At 45.5% G+C, this 18,623-nt stretch overlaps 1 protein-coding gene across 3 annotated transcripts in view; it reads right to left on the reverse strand.

Annotated features, from left to right (window-relative positions):
* The window catches only part of FYCO1 (FYVE and coiled-coil domain autophagy adaptor 1), a 260,863-nt gene that overhangs the window by 25,461 nt on the left and 216,779 nt on the right, over positions 1 to 18,623 (reverse strand). For all 3 annotated transcript variants that reach the window (XM_063452011.1, XM_063452010.1, XM_063452009.1), the window contains one exon: positions 13,949 to 14,044. In XM_063452011.1, the coding sequence (XP_063308081.1) occupies positions 13,949 to 14,044 (96 nt within the window). The remainder of the gene's footprint in view (positions 1 to 13,948; positions 14,045 to 18,623) is intronic.

Consider the following 18,623-nt stretch of genomic DNA (forward strand, 5'->3'; position numbering starts at 1 on the left):
CCCAAAAAAATGTATATAGTACAAAAGTACTAAATGCCGTAATCAGGCTGATGACAGTAATATGCTATAATATATATATATAAATAAAATAAAAATGTTTTTACACTTTTAAAAAGTATTAAAGTATTTTTTCTTCTCAGGAGCTGTAATAGCAACAATCTCTCTGCCTTTCTCTCTCAGATCGAAGTGAGGTGAGGAGAGGGGCAGAGACAATGTGTCAGCCAGTGATTTAAGATCATTGGCTGACACATAGTAACAGTGATCACAGTGACTGGCTGTCACTGTGATCACATGCTGCAGATCGCGGTAATTGGCCACAGGGTGAGTGCCTGTCCTGAGGAAAGTTCATCAAGAACTGAAACGCTGACTATTGGAATAAAACCTCAGAAGTTTTATTTACAAAACCCAGAGTGCTGGCTTTTTTTCATCTATCTATACATTGTGCAGTCGAGCACCAGGCAATATTTCAAGCGAGTGCAGAATATTTTAGAATTGTATGTATGTATATATATATATATATATATATATATATATAATGAACGATAAATTTGGTCAGTGTTTGTGACTAAGTGGCTACTAAAAAAGACTGAACATAACCCATTTGCAATACCTTGGGTACCAGTGAGAGTGACGTTTGTGTTTGAAAAATGCAAAACATTTCACTTTCACTGACATTATCATTGTTGTGAAAGTTTTACTGTTTTGAAAAACTAATAATGGTGTTCAGCGTCTTCGGATTATAACAGTACCCGAAATGTACAGGTTTTATAGTGTTTTTGAAAGTTACAGGGTCAAATATAAGGCCATTTGTTCACATTGAAATTTACCAGTTTGGTTATGTTGCCTTTGGGAGCGTATGGTAGTCAAATAATGAGAATTACCCCCATGATGGCATACCATTTGCAAAAGAAGACAACCCAAGGTATTGCAAATGGTGTATATTCAGTCTTTTTAGTAGCCACTTAGTCACAAACACTGGCCAAATTTATCGTTCACAATTGTTTTTTGCATTTTTAACATATAAACAAATATAAATGCTAACTTTGGCCAGTGTTTGACCAAGTGGCTAATAAAAAAAGACTGGACATACCCCATATTGAACCCTGGGTTGTCTACTTTTTAAAAATATATGGTTTAATGGGGGTAAATTACATTGTCCGGCTTCAAAAATGTCCTAAATAGGACATGTGTGCATGATGACCAGCTGTGAAAATTCCAAGCTGGAAAACTGGAATGTGCACCCTCCAAATAAGTCATTTACCCCCCCCCCTCCCCCAACTCCCCCCGAGAACCTGACGCACTTATACATGGGAGGTATCACTGTACTCAGGAGATGTTGCTGAACACATATTGGCAGTAACCCTTAAAGTTCTCAGTACATGTATTCTTAATTTGCTATGTGTGTCAAAAAAATCACCAATTTTTATTATGTTTTTTTTTTATTTGTCAAAGATTGGTGGTAAAATGGTTGCAGTTTAATACCTGTTCTAAAAAAATGTATACATGTGTAGGGTTACAATATAACTTTAACTTTAATAAATTAAAAAAAAAATGGTTTGGAAATAGCAACGTGCTACTTGTACTTATAGCCCTATAGCTTTCCAAAAAAAGTACATGTTAACATTGGGTATTTCTAAACAACATTTAGAAACTATTTAGCATGGGTGTTTTTTGTTTTAAATCGTTTTTTATTGTCATCACATTGTATTTGTGGAATTCCAACATGGTATTGTAAAAGCATATGGTCGCCTACGCAGAGGCGTTAACATTGAAACAGGTAAATTGAACATGTGCAGTTAGTTTAATTAAGCAGGTGCGTACTTCAAGATACATTGACTGGGCGGGTATAACCTGGTGTGATATGGGTCTGTGTCCTGTTGTAATTGGTTTGCGTAGTTGTTTTGTGTTAGTTGATTTGTGTAGTTGCCTTGTGTTAACTGGTTTGTGTAAATATTTTTTTGTTATCTGGTTTGTATGGTCGCCTCACGTTAGCTGGTTTGTGTAGGTGCTTTGTGGTGGCTAGCTTGCGGGGTAGCTTTGTGCTAGTTGGTATTTGTCGTAGTCTTGTGTTGGCTAGTTTGTTGTGTTTGTGTTTTCTTTTCACCTACGTAGTCACAGCATATACATCACTTTTAGTCCTTTTGGTGCCTGCACAGAGGCACTGCATATTGTACATCTGGCATGAAATTGTACCCGGTTAGTCAACAGGTGCGGCCATTGCATTAGTATATTGTTTCTTGTGTCTAGGTGGTTAATGCCGATATTTGTTCTGGTGTTGGCGGTGTCACTTGTTCACAATTGCTTGGGATAGTATGAGCGTTTTTGTGGCTCAGTCTGTAGCATCTGTTCTGAGTCTTGGTGTGCTAGTAGGTAGTGTATGGAGTTGTGCTTTGGTCGAAATTGTAGGTTATGTCGTTAGTTGGGGTATGGTTTATGTTCGTATGTCTGCATGCATGTGTGTCTCCCTCTAGGGGTTGTGGTCGTGTAAGGTGTGAGTCTGGTACTTGTGTGGGGCGGAAGAGAGGGTGAGGAAGAGGGGTAGAAGATGAAGAAGATGAAGAAGAAGAAGAGGAAAAGAAAAAAAAAGGGGGGGGAGAGCGTTCAGATGCATTCAAGAGCATCACAACGTCATCCGAGGCGATGTGTCTTAGCCAGTAGAACCATCTCTTAAGATGTTTCTCTTTGGCGTTTGCAGTCGTTGCCTTCAGGTCCTCAAATCTCCGGGTGTCTTCCACCTCCTCCACCCAGCGCTTGAGTGAGGGGGTGCATGGTTGCCTCCAGGAGATTGGGACTGTTGCTTTCGCTGCATTGAGGAGCCTCGGTATCACTGATCGTTTGTATGCCGGTGTGGGTGTTGTTGTATAAAGTAGTAGTAAAGGTGCCGGCGCCACTGGGATTTTCGTCTGTGGTTTCGTTAAGCACTCGGCCCACCGCTTCCCAGAACGGGCGGATGAGGGAGCAGTCCCACCATAAGTGGAGGAATGATCCGGGCTCCTTTCCGCATCGCCAGCAAGTGTTTGGTTTCGTGCTGTCTCTAGCATGTAGGTTTGCTGGGGTGATGTACCCTCTCGTAAATACTTTATACAAATTTTCTTGGAGCCTCGCCGACCCTGGGGTCTTCTGGGTGAGTGTAATGATCTTATCCCAGTCTGCGTCCGTGAGCGTTACGTCTTAGTCGTCTTCCCAGCGCCTAACGCATGGTGGTGCCAGAAGGTATCGTCCAGTCGTCAGTGTGGTGCAGATCTGGGAGATCGCTCTTGGGGGGGGGGTGCCTCCGACAGGCACAGGGACTCAAACTCTGTACAATCCCGTGTAAGGCTCGGTCGTTGGGGGATCGAGCGTGCATATCTCTGTAGTTGTTCCCTTGCTATGGTGTGGAGGAAGGTGTGCCTTTGGTCCGGAAACAGGTCTGCAATTGGCTTTATAGAGCAAGGGGGTGTGAGTACGTCTATCATTCGGGGTATTGTGGTGTCGGTCCTCAATCTCAGGGTGGGTCCCATGTCTTCCGCCGGGAAATCTGGGTTTCTCCTGAGTGGAAGTAGAGGGCTCGGGTTTGTAGTGAGGTCGTATTTGGGGCCGTTTTGATGCCAGATGCGGAGGGTGGCTTTCACAAATGGGCTCGCGTGTGGGGTGCGTCGGCTCGCTTCTGGGGTGATCCACGGTAAGGCTCGAAGGTCGCAACCGGAGCTATCCGCTTCAAGTTGAACCCATAGCTTGTCTCTTGGTGCTGTCGACCAGCCGATGATTCGGGTGAGGTGGGTCGCAATGTAATACTTCCTGAAATTGGGAAGAGCCAGTCCCCCTTTGAGTTTAGGGAGTGTCAACTGGGAGTGGGCTATTCAGGGGAATTGCCCTTCCAGATGAAGTGACGGACTGCCGCTTGGATGGATGTGAAAAAGCTCTTTGGCACTGTGACTGGTATCGTCTGGAAGACGAAGAGGAATTTAGGGAGTAGGGTCATCTTCACTGCGTTGACGCGGCCTAGCCAGGTGTTCCAGGCCTGAAGTTCAGCCTGCGCAGTTTTGAGACGTGGTAGGTAGTTGTGGTGGTAGATATCCGCTGGGTTCGGTGTGAGTCATACACCTAGGTATCTCATCTTGGTGGCGCACTAGCGGAAGGGAAAGCGGTGTCTGAGCGTGTGCATTTGGGTGTGTCTAACCTTAAGGTTTAAGATTTCCGATTTGCTGTAGTTGATGCGTAAGTTGGAGACGTTGCCGTATGTTTCGAATTCAGTCATGATCGTGTGAGCGTCGTGGCCGGTTGTTGTACAATGAAAAGCAGGTCATCTGCATATGCCAGGACTTTGTGGTGTGATCGGCCTATACTGAGTCCACGGATCGCCTCGTTGCCTCTGATGTTGTTAAGGAATGGCTCCAGGGTTAGTGCAAAGAGCAGGGGGGATAAGGGGCCCCCTTGACGTGTTCCGTTGCGGATGTGGAACAGGTCTGTGAGGGCCCCGTTGATGCGGAGTCTAGCCGTCGGTGCACTGTAGAGCGCCTCTACCCATTGTATGTATTTGGGGCCGATGCCCAGGCCCCGGAGGGTTTCGAAGAGGAATTCCCAGTCCACCCTGTCAAAAGCCTTTTCGGCGTCTGTGGAGAGGATCAGGGTCTGTTGGTTGGATTGCGCCACTACGGAGATCAGGTTCAGTGCCTGTATGGTGTTGTCTCGGACCTCTCTTCCAGGGATGAACCCAGTCTGATCTGGGTGGACCAGGTCTGGGAGTAGTGGTGCCAAACGGTTGGCCAGCATGCTCGCCAAGAGTTTGACGTCCACATCCAGGACCGATATCGGGCAGTAGCTTGCGCAGGATGTCGGGTCTTTACCCTCTTTCGGGAGGAGGGTAATGTTTGCTGCCGTGAATGGGGTTGAGGGGGTAGCGCCGTCTAGAATTGAGTTCAGAGCTGAGTGTAGTTTAGGCAGGAGGTCTGGTAGGAAGGTTTTATAGTATTGTAGTGGTAGTCCGTCTGGCCCTGGTGCTTTCCCCGCCTTTGCTTTTCTGATTGCGTATGCCAGTTCTTCTACTGTTATGGGGGCCTCTAATTCGTCCCGGTTTGGGGTGGTTAACTGTTTCAGTCCGGCTGCATCGAGATATGCACGGATGGCCTCGGGCCTGCGGGGTGCCCAGCTGGCCTGTGCGTCACCTTGTAAATTGTAGAGGTCTTCGTAGTATTGGGTGAACGCCGCTGCGATCTGGTCCGGGAGATGGCACATTTGTTGGTCAGTGTTTTTAATCTTGGGAATATATAGGTGATTCCTGCGCTGTTTCAGTAGGTTTGCTAGGAGTCTGCTGCATTTGTTTCCGTGTTCATATACCAGATGTTGGAATTGTTGGAAGGAGCGTTGGATTGCTCGGTTCAGGTGTTCGGTGAGCTGGGTGCCCTTGAGAAGTAGGTCGCGGTATGTGGAAGGGTCCATCGTCCGTTTGTGACGGTATTCCAGTTCCGCTATTTCCTTATTGAGGTCTTGTACTTGTTGGTTGTATGCCTTTTTCCGCGTCGAGCAGTGCGCAATAAAATGTCCACGGAGCACTGCTTTGTGTGCCTCCCAGCACATCAGAGGTGTCGTGTCTTCGGTTTTGTTGGTGAGAAAGTAGTCCTGGATAGTTTGTTTTGTTGTTGTGACCAGGGTTGGGTCTGCAAGGATCGATTTATTGAGGCGCCAAGATACCTGGCGGGGTCTAAACAGGGGTGACTTGAGTCTTATACGAATGGGATTATGGTCTGACCATGTCATGGGCAGAATTTCTGATTCCATGAGGAGGGGTAGATGGTGGTATGGCAGGAGGAAGTAATCTAGCCTGGTGTAAGTGGCGTGAGTCGTGGAATAGAATGTGTAGTCCCTTGCGGTGGGGTTCAGCGCTCTCCAGCAATCCGTGAGTTGGTGGTGGTGTAGGAGCTGTACCGTCCGCGCGTGTCTGTTGGGTGTCTGTTGAGCGGAGTTTGCCGAAGTGTCTTGGTGATGGAGCGGTAAGTTGAAATCTCCGCCTATAATCATTGTGCCTTCCGTGAAGCCCATCAAGGTGGTTAGTGTCGCCCGGAGGAATCTGTATTGGTTAGCATTTGGTGCATAGATATTCGCGAAGGTGTATGTCTGGTCGTGTATGGTCCCCTTCGCAAAGATGTATCTGCCATGAGGGCAGCGAAGTGTGTCTGATTCGACGAATGGGATCCCCCTGGAGAACAGGATACCTACGCCCAGTGTGCGGCGCAGTGGGTTGTTGCTGAAGAATCCTTGTGGGTAGTTGCAGTCTCTTAGGGATGGTGTACGGTTCTCCTGAAAGTGCGTCTCTTGGATGAACGCTACGGATGCGTGGTGTCGTTTCAGATCTCGCAGGAGTCGGGAGCGTTTTTCACGTATGTTGAGGCCCCGGACATTGTATGAAATGACGTTCAGATTTTCTTTGATGTAGCGGGCAGTCCCCGGGGCTTGCGTCTCCTGGGCGGCAATCTGGGGCACCCGTGGCGGTGGGTGGGTGGGGGGAGATCAGGGCGAGAAGGGGCAGGCAAGGGGGAGAAGAAGAGAGAGAAAAAAAAAAAAAGGGAGGGGGGGTGGAGAGTGTGTGTACGGTGGTGTGTCGGAGTTGGTCCTGATGGGACCTAGTATTAGATTGGGTTAGTGGACTAATGTCCTGGTAGTGGGGTCCACAGGCTTAGAGGATATGGCGCCCGGGACCGCTCCTGGACAGGGACACTCTGCCTAAGTGGGATTGCTTCTAGTCCTTACCCTGTGGTGGGTTCGGGTATCCTGCACCAGTCCCTGGTCGACGGGGGGTGACCGGGTATAGGGTATATCCGTCTGTCCAGTCGTCCGAGACAATGACCAGTGTTTGAACGATAGTGTGGTGGTGTGGCTCGTGTAGGCCCTTTTACCCGTCCGGGTAAGCTACCCCTATGTGTGTGGGCTGTGGGGCATGTTATGCACCGTGCCGTCCGTGTGTAGACAGTTTTGTGAGTTCCATGTCTCCGGTCTTCTCTTGGTCGTATTGCATTGTGTGGGTTGCGGGATGTAGGTGCGAGTGTGAGTATTTCATGAGTTATAGTGAGGTTGGGTACATGTCCCTTTGAGGGGGGGGCAGTGGACGTGAGCCGGGTGGTCGTGTAGGTGAATCGGTGCGTGTGTCGCAGTGGTGAGCTTCACAGTGTAGTGCTGCCAATTACATCCGGAACAGATGCCTGAGCAATAAACCCTAATATAGATGGAGGTATCTGCTATACGTTTTTCCCCTTGTCTCACGTTTGATCTGGGGTGCCTAGTCGCGTTGTGGTGTCTGCGTTTGTGTGCATTCCCTTTGATCCTATCTCCTGCCTTTACATTTGTCCAATTTTTCAGCCTGATGTGACAGAGCTGTCTATCCTTTCCCACCCTCTCGCCATTATGACCCGTGTGCCCCTCCTCCCTCCCTCTCTTCTCTTTCCCCCTCTGTGCGTGTGGTACGCCTCGTGTGTTCTCCTCCGCTCTCTTCCTTTTCCCCCTCCCTCCCTTTCTCTCGCTCCCCCCTTTTTTTTTCCCTTTCTTCTTTTTTCTTTTTTCCCTTCTTTCCCGTTCCCTTTTAAAACCTTTTTCCCTTCCCACTTCCCCCCTCCTGTTTTCTCTGTTTTTTTCCCCCTTTTCACCCCTCTCCCCACCCTTTCCATTTCTCTTTCTGTTTTGTTATCTTTATTGCTGTTTTATTTGTCCATTTTTCCTCTTTTTTGTTTATTTTTTCTTTCCCTCTTTCTCCCCCCTTAGGTTGTGCTCCCCTCCCTATCCTCCTCCCCCCCCCTGAGGCCGCCCGCTCTACTGGGTGTCGTGCGTCTGTGTGGTGAAGAACAGTCCCCTCTTCCCCCTCCTCCCATCCTCCCGCCAAATTGTAGCAGTTATGTCTAATATAATTGTGAAGCGTCCCGGAGGTCCTTTGGTGCCTTTGAGTTCGGATTATCCAGGCCTCTTGCAGTGTTCGTTGTTTAGAAGGCCTGAAGTCTTTCCGCCTGTAGTGTGGCGTTTGTGTCCCCGTGCAAAAGGCTTAAGTTCAGCTCCTATGTGCTACTGTGTCCCGGTCCCCCACGTGCCCCCCTCCCCAAGGTGTATGCCATTTCCCTCCCTGTGATGTAGCGTGTGTATGGACAATGTCCCCAGTTAATGGAAAGTACTCACAAGTTCATGGAGTGATGGATGGTTGCGTTGGTGCTTCGTCTCCTCTTATTGTGGTAAGGCTGCTATGGAGTTTACTCTTCTGGCCCTGTTGGGTCCGGGTGCCATGGGCGGTCGCGTTGGGGCCTGTTCCTGCCCTGATCTCTGCCCGGTGGTGGTGGTGGAGGGCCTGTTGCTTGGCGTAAGAATTGGTGGGTCAGCCAGTTCAGAACCTGTATCTGCGGGAGCCCTAGGGAGCGCTGGAATCCAGGGACGTCCGTCGGGGACCTTATGACGTGGGGGTCCGGTCCTCTGCGTGCGGATAGCGAGAAGGGGTATCCCCACCTGTAGGGAATACCTGCCGCTTGGAGTGCCATGGTTATTGGTCTGAGAGCCTTTCTTGCCTGCAGGGTGTAGCGGGAGAGGTCTTGGTATATGGAAATATGCTGGTTATCGATGCGGATTGTGTTCATGCGGCGTGCGCCGGATATCTTCCTTCATGGCAAAGTTGTCTAGGCAACAGATAATGTCCCGTGGCTGTTCGCCGGGTGCAGGAGGTGCGAGCAGAGCGCGGTGGGCTCTGACCAGGCCCAGTCTATGGATTTGTTGTCCCCCCAGGGCACGGCTAAACACTGTGCGTAGGATCTCGGGTAGGTTCTCTGTCGGGCCCACCTCCTTCACCGCCCGCACTCTTAGATTGAGTCTGCGGCCCCTATTATCAAGATCATCCACCCAGGTGGTTAGGTGGGCCAAGCTGGCTTCACAGCTGTTGATGGAAGTGCGGGCAAGGTCTGCATCTGACCGGAGGGTGCTAGTATCTGTCTCTGTGACAGTAAGGCGTGCGTCTATTGAAGCTACATCTGCCCTTACCTGGGCCAATTCATCCCTTATAACTCTGCTGAGGCGGTCAGAGAGGGCGTCCAAGTCTGCCTTGGTAAGTAAATTAGGCAGGAGGGCGCGCAGGTCCCCGTATCTCTGGGGAGGCTGATGAAGCCGGGGAAAATCCGGCTGGAGTCGCGGTCTCAATTGAGGCCTCCATTTCCGGGTGGGACGCCAAGTCCCGTGGGGTGATTAGGAAGGAGCGGATAGAGGGTTCGGCTCCGGATCCCGTTGGTCTGGGGGTACCCTAGGGCTCCGTCTGCTTCTTATTGCGCCCCATGATGAGGTGAGTGCGTGTGGGGTAAGCTTTTTTGAAGCGTTATATGCTGGGGCCACGAGGAGCAGCTTGTTCACACAGCCTTCTTCGTCGGCCGCCGGAAACCGCCCCCCGCATAGGTGTTTTTTGGCGGTTGTAGATGCGTAACAGATATTGGGGTCAAAGTTAGAAAAAGTGTATTTTTTTTCTTTTTTTTTTAAATCATATTTTATACATTTTTTATAGTAAATTATATGATATGATGAAAATAATGGTATCTTTAGAAAGACCATTTAACCCTTTAAGTCCGGAGGGCATACATTTACGTCCTTTTAAAAGCGGCTCTAAACGCCGCAGGACGTAAATGTACGCCCTCCGGTTTTTATTTACTTACCCGGTCGCCGGCGATCCCACGCCGGCGATTGCGGTTGGGGGGACTCCCAGGGAGCCCCCCGCGGCACGTCCGCCCTCCAGCAGCCCCCCCGGCCATGTGAGAGTGAGGTCCTTGCGAGGACCTCACACTCACATGGCCGGGTTAGCTGGCTGCTGCATTGCCAGCAGGGGGACTAACTGTAATGACAGTTAGTCCCCCTGCTGGCTGAAATAAAATTAAAAAAAAATTAAATCAGTGTAAAAAAATATATATATACTTAGATCATATATATATATATTATATTATATATATATATGATCTAAGTATATATATATATATATATATATACACATACACACATATACATACACTGTCTAGGTGTATTTTAATATGAATATATAGCTAATTATATATATATATATATATATATATATATATTAATATCAAATTACACGTAGACTAATACTGATTAAATATATATATAATTATTGTTATATATATATTTATATATAATATAAAAAAAATATGTAAATACGTAAAAAAAAAAAAAAAAATTGAAAATAAAATATTAAAAAACATAGATGTGTTTTATTTCGTTCTAACTGTATTGTGATATTAATATATATATATTTATATCAAAATAGACGTAGAACGAAATAATATATATACCTATATACATAAATATATACGTATATATCACTATATATATACCTATATATAAATAAAAATATTTTAAAAAAATTATATATATATACGTATATATACACATATGTGTATATATATATATATATATATATATACACATATATTAATTTTACACATATATTTATGTAATAATTTTACATAATTAGGTATCCTAATTAATTACAATTAGCGGGACCTGCCTGACAACCCCTGCCGAAAGTATAGGGAATTTAATTTGCTAGCACTATATTTAACCCTATAACTTTCCAAGACACCATAAAACCTGTACATGGGGGGTACTGTTTTACTCTGGAGACTTCGCTGAACACAAATATTAGTGTTTCAAAACAGTAAAATGTATTACAACGATGATATCGCCAGTAAAAGTGACATTTTTGAATTTTTCACGCACAAACAGCACTTACACGGACGATATTATTGCTGCAATACTTTTTACTGTTTTGAAACACAAATATTTGTGTTCAGCGAAGTCTCCCGAGTACAACAGTACCCCTCATGTACAGGTTTTATGGTGTTTTCAAAAATTACAGCGTCAAATATAAGGCTTGTGTTTCATTTTTTTCACATTAAAATTCGCCAGATTGCTTACGTTGCCTTTATGACCCCATGGTAGCCCAAGAATGAAAATTACCCCTATGATGGCATACTATTTGCAATAGTAGACAACCCAAGGTATTGCAAATGGGGTATGTCCAGTCTTTTTTAGTAGCCACTTAGTCACAAACACTGGCCAAAATTGGCGTTTTTTGCATTTTTCACACACAAATAGTAACGCTAACTTTGGCCAGTGTTTGTGACCAAATGGCTACTAAAAAAGACTGGACACACCCTATTTGCAATACCTTGGGTCGTCTACTATTGCAAATGGTATGCCATTATGGGTGTAAATTTATTTCCTGGGCTACTATACAGTCTCAAAGGCAATGTAACCAATCTGGCGAATTTTAATTTCAAATGTAACACGCTATATTTGACCCTGTAACTTCCCAAAACACCATAAAACCTGTACATAGGGGGTACTGTTTTACACGTGAGACTTTGCTGAATACAAATATGTGTATTTTATTGCAGTAAAAGCAAACAGTATTATGACATTGACAGTTAAAATGCCATGTAGAACTAAAAAATTTTTTTTTTCATATTAAATTATGTTTCATAGCTAAATATTTGATATTAAATGAAAGCCCTGTTTCCCCTGAATAAAATGATATATAATAAGGGGGGGTGCATTTAATATGAAAGAGGTGAATTACGGTTGGACAGACATATAGCGCAAATGCCAGGTTTTGTTTACATTTTGTTTCGTTCACAACGTGTACATTTGGCTGCGGTCTTAAGGGGTTAATGGCGAGAAAAGTGGTATATAAAATGTGTGAGGAAAATTACAGATAAACACAAACACCGCAGAAATGTAAAAACAGCCCTGGTCCCAAGAGGTTAAACAAGTCACAAAGACGGGCCATGTAATTACATGGTAGCACAGATTGGCAGAATGAGTTATACAATGTAGTAAGTTTATTAAGATCGGTTTGCCGTGCATACACTACATCGCCATAATCAATAACTGGCATTTGCATTTGCTGTACAATCTGTTCCTTTATTGTGGAGTTTAGGCAGGATTTATTTCTGTATAGGGCACCTAGTTTTGGATAAAGTTTTGATGAGAGTGTTTCAATGTGGAGGCCAAAAGATAGATTGGGTCTAGCAACATACCTAAGTATTTGAAAGATTGGACTATGGTCAGTGTATTATTTTATTTTGTTCTGATGCATAGATGGGAATTTTGTAATGTGTGTAATTTAGGTACAGTTCCAAAGATCACTGTGAAAGTTTTGTCAGTGTTTAGGAAGAGTTTTTTTTTTCCCTACCTCTGTGAACTGGTCTTGGAGCATGGTCAAGCTGCAGTAGATTTTGTTTGCTTGCGTAGATTACTGTGTCGTCTGTGTACATGTGTACAAATGAGGGTTTGGAGACATAAGGCAGATCATTTATGACTGATCACAATGACTGACTGAAATTTAACCTGAATGGAAATGATCATATTTACTAAATCCAAATCTGCCAGAATTTGGATGATCCAACTGAATCTGTAGCGATTGTCCAGATGCATTCTGCATACAGATTAAAATCTATGTCTTCATATCCGAACTCTATACAATTTATATGATTTGGAATATTCACAAAGCACTGGTTTAAACAAAATTTGAGATGAAATGCATCCAACAGGGTGCACATTCACAAATTATTATTCACTTGCTTTTTGCAAACAAACAATAAACAGCCTGTCAGCCACAGCAACCTGCCAGCCAACCAACCACAGCAGCCTGTCAGCCACAGCTGCAAGGCAGCCAACCACAGCAACCAGCCAGCCACAGATGCCAGGCAGACACAGCACAGTGCCTTAATGCAGGAGTGGGAACCTAGTGTTCCCCCCAGCCCCTACCCATTGGTAGGCGGCGGCTATTATTATGCAACCAAAGGGTTTATTACACAACCAAACTTAATGTCACCCCCCAGCCACCATCCATTGATGGTAGGTTTAGGTTATTATTATAATTATAATGCTCAGTCCCTAGTTTTTATTGCCCCTCATGGAAATACATTTGATTCAGTGGCGGATCCACAGGGGGGGGGGAGCAACGGGGCATTTGTAAAATAGTAAAATGCCGAAGCTCTGCTTCTCCCCAGCCGGCGCTATCCAAGAGATCTCCCTCACCGGTCCGCAGGCACATTGCTGACAGCCGGCAGGGGAGGGAGAGAGGAGACCGGGAGCTCTTACCTGCAGCTGCTCCAGGTTTCCCTTTGCGAGATCGGAGTGTTGATGTGGTTACCATGGCAACACTCCGATCTCGCGAGACTGAACTCTAGCCTAAGGAGCTGCAGGCTAGAGTTCACTCTCCACTGGGACCACCAGGGATTGGAAGTAATATCCCCTCTCCCAGGAAAAGGTAAGAAGGGAGGGGGGTTATAAAGTATATATTTTTTATAATAAAAAAAACCAAAACATATAGATTTATTTATTTTGATCTGCCCCGTACCCCCACCACCACACACACACAATAACTCCCTGTGCATTTACACACTGCCCCCCCCCATATACACACACACTGCATCCACATATACACACACTGCATCCCACACATCACACACACACACTACTACTCCTATCACATACTATAGTTCCTTTCCCTTAGTACAACCCCCATCCTGGCAGACACTAGGTAAGGTGTCAAACTATTCTTAAACAGTTTGACTACTTACTCTAGGAGTGCGCCACAGCACTCATGGCACCATAACCACTACAGAGAGCTGAAGTGGTTATTGTGCCTGGATTGTTCCCACCAGTGCCTCTCCAGAGATTAGGTTCTGATTCCGCTCCTGATTTGATTCAATGTTGCATCTGCTGCACATGCTCATTAGGATACAATTTTGTCGCTATCATCAGAAGAGATCACCAGAAGAGCATAGCTGTTTTCTATCATTTGATTTTAATTTTTTTAATAGCTTTTTTGGAGAGTCTTTATCAAGGAAGTACATATGCGGATGCTAAACTATTTAGCTGCAACTCTCAAAGGCAACTCCAGGAAAGAAGAGCTAGAGGCATACAACAAAAATCTACTTACATGAGTTCTCCGGTTGTTAGTAAGTGTATTTCATTGTCCTGGGCAATCTGTATGTCTTCGGAATCATCTGTAGCCAGTGAGGTTGATGAGCTGTTTCTGTGTAAAGAAAAGAAAGAAAACATAATTAACAGACTTTAAAATCTACTGGCACATACAAGCAATTAAAATATAGAAATATGTGTATGCTATAAATATAATTATTTTGTTTCTCAAAATCTATTTATGCTAATTTCTGAACGTGAGTGTTGTGGTCCTTTTCTAATACTATCCAGTAAAAATATTGTCAATTTAACATTCAGTAGATCCCAAAAACAAACAAAAATGGAAAAACAACTGAGTGATTCAATGTGCAATTAGTCAAAATGTGTTCTTGCACAATCACAAAAAAGTAAAATATACATCAAACACCTTTAAACAGTTCCGAAAGTCCAAATCAGAAGATGGCTGGTGTCGTTTGTAGGAGAGTCAAAGATATGCAATGTATACAAAGACAATTCATACTACTATATAGATTGGACATTTACAACGTCTAGAACTCTTTGTTGCCCTTGAGGGTGTCAACCTTCCCCTTTCTTTTTTTTATTAACATTTGTGGCAAACCATTTTCAAATACAAAGAAAAAAAATCTGTATTAACCCCTTAACGACAGTTGACGGACCGGGTCTGTCATCCTGGAAAAAAACGCCGGATAACTAACCCGGTCCGTCATATGTTAAAATTAACCCCAGGTCGCCGCGATGCCGGCAATCGCGGGGTTAATGCTATTGCTGGGAGCCTCTGAGTCAGGGGCAGACTAGCAACAGCAAATTGCGATGTCCCAGCGTACGTGATCGCTGTGAGAGCCAGTCACAGCAGTCAAAATGCTGCTGGGATATCAGATCCGCCTCCCTCCACCTCTTGTGGGTTTTTGAAGTGTAGAGAGACGGATCATTGTTACTTTGTGTCCCTGAAGAGATTAAATTGTGTGAAGAGTTTCCAAATCCCTTTTCCCTGGTTCTTTTAAACAAATTAACCCTTTCCTTGTTGATTGATCACTGCCAGCAGTGATCAATATACATATCACAGTACTTTACTGTGATCTAGTTTTTTTTTTTTTTTTTTACCCTCAAGGGTTAAATTTTATTTTTTTAGTAATCCTAAGGTGTTTAATTTCAATATTTTATTAATTTGTGATTTAGTTAGTTGGGTGTGTGGAATTTAGTGGGAATTGTGGAATTTAGTGATATTCTAATTAGGGGTTTAAAGAAAAAAAAGTTTACAAAAATTAAAGTTTAGTTATTTTGTTAAAGTTTATTACCTTAATACATAATGCTTAGGAAGAATAGTGCAGAGGAGGCTTATGCCCTGTTAGTGGCTGACTCAGAGGCGACCGACACTGCCTCAGAGAGGGGACAGGGACTATGTGCCAGATACTGCAGGACCATCAGGAGAAATCACTGATTCCCCTAATGCTTAACATGGCGCAGGCGACTGGGTACCCCCTAATAATTTTTCACCAGACATCCAAGAGTTCACTACCAATCCTGGCATACAGGCTGACCTGTCTGGCTGTAATGCTCTGGATTGTATGCAGCTGTTCTTGGGGGATGAGGTTTTTGGGGAGATAGTCACCCAGAATAATCTGTACGCTGAGCAGTATCTTGAACACAATCAAGAGTCTCTTATCGCCAGGAAAGAGAGATAGAACCCAACCAGTGTGCTAATTGCTAATGGCAATGCTAATGGGGATAATTAAAAAGCCCACAATTAGGATGTATTGGTCTAAAAATCCCATTTGCAATACCCCCATTTTTTCCCAGACAATGAGTAGGGACAGATATGAAGACATACTGCGATTTATGCACTTTAGTGACAATACGAAGTGCCCCCCAAAAGGTCATCCGCAGTATGATCTTCCCTCCAACTGCCTACTTTAACAAAAAATTTGACACTATTTATACCCACAAAAAACATATTTCTATTGATGAATCCCTCATGAAGTATAAGGGAAGACTGGGGTTTAGACAGCACATCCCATCCAAAACATCCCGATATTGGATCAAATTTTATAAATCGTGTGAAAGTGGCAGTAGCTATATGTACACCTTCCATGTATACAAAGGAAGGGATAGCCACCTTGATCCCCCAGGTTGCCCAGATATAGTAGGGACAAGTGGGAAAATTATCTGGGACTTAACGCCATTACTTAACAAGGGATGTCACTTGTATATTGATAATTTTTACAATAGTATCCAACTTGTAAAAATGCTGTACTGCTTCGAGACCGTGGTCTGTGACACTATTCGGAAGAGTCGCTCAGGTTTCCCAAAATCTCTAGCGGAAACAAAAATAAAAAGAGGGGAAACAGCAGCTCTCTGCCAGAATGAACTACTGGCACTCAAAAAGGAGGTTTTCATCCTAACCACCATCCATGGTGAAAGCACTCGCAGTACGTGGCAGAGAGAAATTTAAATGGGTGCCAGTCTGCATACAGCATTACGATCAGCATATGGGAGGAGTTGACCTGTACAATCAGGGCCGGCCTTAGGGGTGTGCGAGCTGTGCGGCCGCACAGGGCGCCATGGTGCAGGGGGCGCCCTGCGGCCGCATAGCTCACACGGCATGTCTGTTAGCCGCAATGCTAACAAGACATTTGCCTTGGGCGGCATTTTCCTTGCGGCTAACAGACATGCCTGGCTGCTGGGCGGTCGGGCGGCGCTGGCGGGCGGCTGGCGAGGGAGCACTTCCTCTGAGCTGTATGCTCAGCTCCCTCGCGCGCCGCAGAGTGAGGCTGGGAGCCGGAATATGACGTCATATTCCGGCTCCCAGCCTCACTCTGCAGTGCGCGAGGGAGCTGAGCATACAGCTCAGAGGAAGTGCTCCCTCGCCAGCTGCCCGCCAGCGCCGCCCGCCCGCCCAGCCCAGCAGCCACTGGACCACCAGGGAGGAAGAGACCCCCCCCCCCCTTAGCATTCCCAAAGGTAAGGAGGCTGGGGGGGGGGTCTAAATAAATGTTAAAAAATGTGTTAGTGTGGGTGTGTGTGTGTGTATGTTAGTGTGTGTGTATGTTAGTGTGTGTCTGTGTGTGTGTGTGTGTGAGTGTGTGTGTATGTTAGTGTGTGTCTGTGTGTGTATGTTAGTGTGTGTGTCTGTTAGTGTGTATGTTAGTGTGTATGTTAGTGTGTATGTTAGTGTGTCTGTTAGTGTGTGTGTGTCTGTTAGTGTGTGTCTGTTAGTGTGTGTCTGTTAGTGTGTGTCTGTTAGTGTGTGTCTGTTAGTGTGTGTCTGTTAGTGTGTGTCTGTGTCTGTTAGTGTGTGTCTGTGTCTGTTAGTGTGTGTGTGTCTGTTAGTGTGTGTGTGTCTGTTAGTGTGTGTGTGTGTGTCTGTTAGTGTGTGTGTGTGTGTCTGTTAGTGTGTGTGTGTGTCTGTTAGTGTGTGTGTGTCTGACTGTGTGTGTGTCTGACTGTGTGTGTGTCTGACTGTGTGTGTGTCTGACTGTGTGTGTGTCTGACTGTGTGTGTGTCTGACTGTGTGTGTGTGTGTCTGACTGTGTGTGTGTGAGACTGTCTGCGCGTGTGTGTGTGGTCTAGTTTGGGCACATTTGCGTCCATTAGTTTGTTTATAGTCTGAGTCCTCCGTGTTTTGCTTGAGTAGCATTAAATCTGTTTGTGGGTTTGCAGTTCTCTACCAGGGTAGGGATATGTCTCCGTCTAGCCCGGGGTCCCAGATTTTATGAAATTGTTTGGGTGTGTCGTGGAGTAGCGAGGTGAGTCTGTCCATGTGTAGGCTATCCTGTATCTATGTAGCAATAGTTGTTTGTGTGGGAATATGGATCATGGACCAGGTTTCTGCGATCGCCCTGTACATCGCCGGTTATGCAGCCTCTAGCCATTAGATTCCCATTGCTGCCCATTGGCGCAGGTCATTATGCGCCTTGTAGAGAAGCGGGGTGTAATTTGTTCCATAGAGTGTGGTTAGGTCTGCAAGCAATTGGATTCCTAGGTATGTGATGGCCGAAGGGCACATGCGGAATGGGTATTTGTGTTTCAGTTGGCCTAGGCAGGATTCGCTAAGTTGTATCGGTAGGATTTCAGACTTGGCTAAGTTCAGTTTATAGCCAGCTGCTGTGGCGTATTCCTTAATTAGGGAGAGTAGGGAGTCAATTGAGTGATCTGGGTTGGTTAGTGTGAGGAGTATGTCATCGGCGTAGGCCGATACTTTGAAGGATTCGCCCCTGACTGTTACTCCCTCGATTGTTGGATTGGTGCGGATCACCTGCAGTAGAGACTCCAGGGAAAGGGCGAACAACAGGGGTGAGAAGGGGCATCCTTGCTGAGTGCTGTTGGTGATTGGGAATCTGGGCGACGTGATGTTGGGCAACAGGAGGGCTCCATATGGGGCTTGGAGAAATTAGATGGCTTGGAGAAATTAGATGAATTCCTTCGGGAATCCCATGTAAGCTAGAGTGCGGTAGAGGAAGGGCCACAGTAGGTGGTCGAATGCCTTTTCGGCATCTAACGACAGGACAACCGTAGGTATACGGCGGTGCTGTGCCAGCCATATGATGTCCAGGTTCCTGCGTGTGTTATACGAGGCCTGCCTGTGGGGAATGAAGCCTACCTGGTCAGGGTGGATTAGTCCCTCCAAGTAGGGATTTAGTCTGTTAGCCATGATTTGCTCAGGATTTTTAGATCCA

The sequence above is a fragment of the Pelobates fuscus genome, chromosome 4 (assembly GCF_036172605.1).
Source record: "Pelobates fuscus isolate aPelFus1 chromosome 4, aPelFus1.pri, whole genome shotgun sequence".
Taxonomy (NCBI): domain Eukaryota; kingdom Metazoa; phylum Chordata; class Amphibia; order Anura; family Pelobatidae; genus Pelobates; species Pelobates fuscus.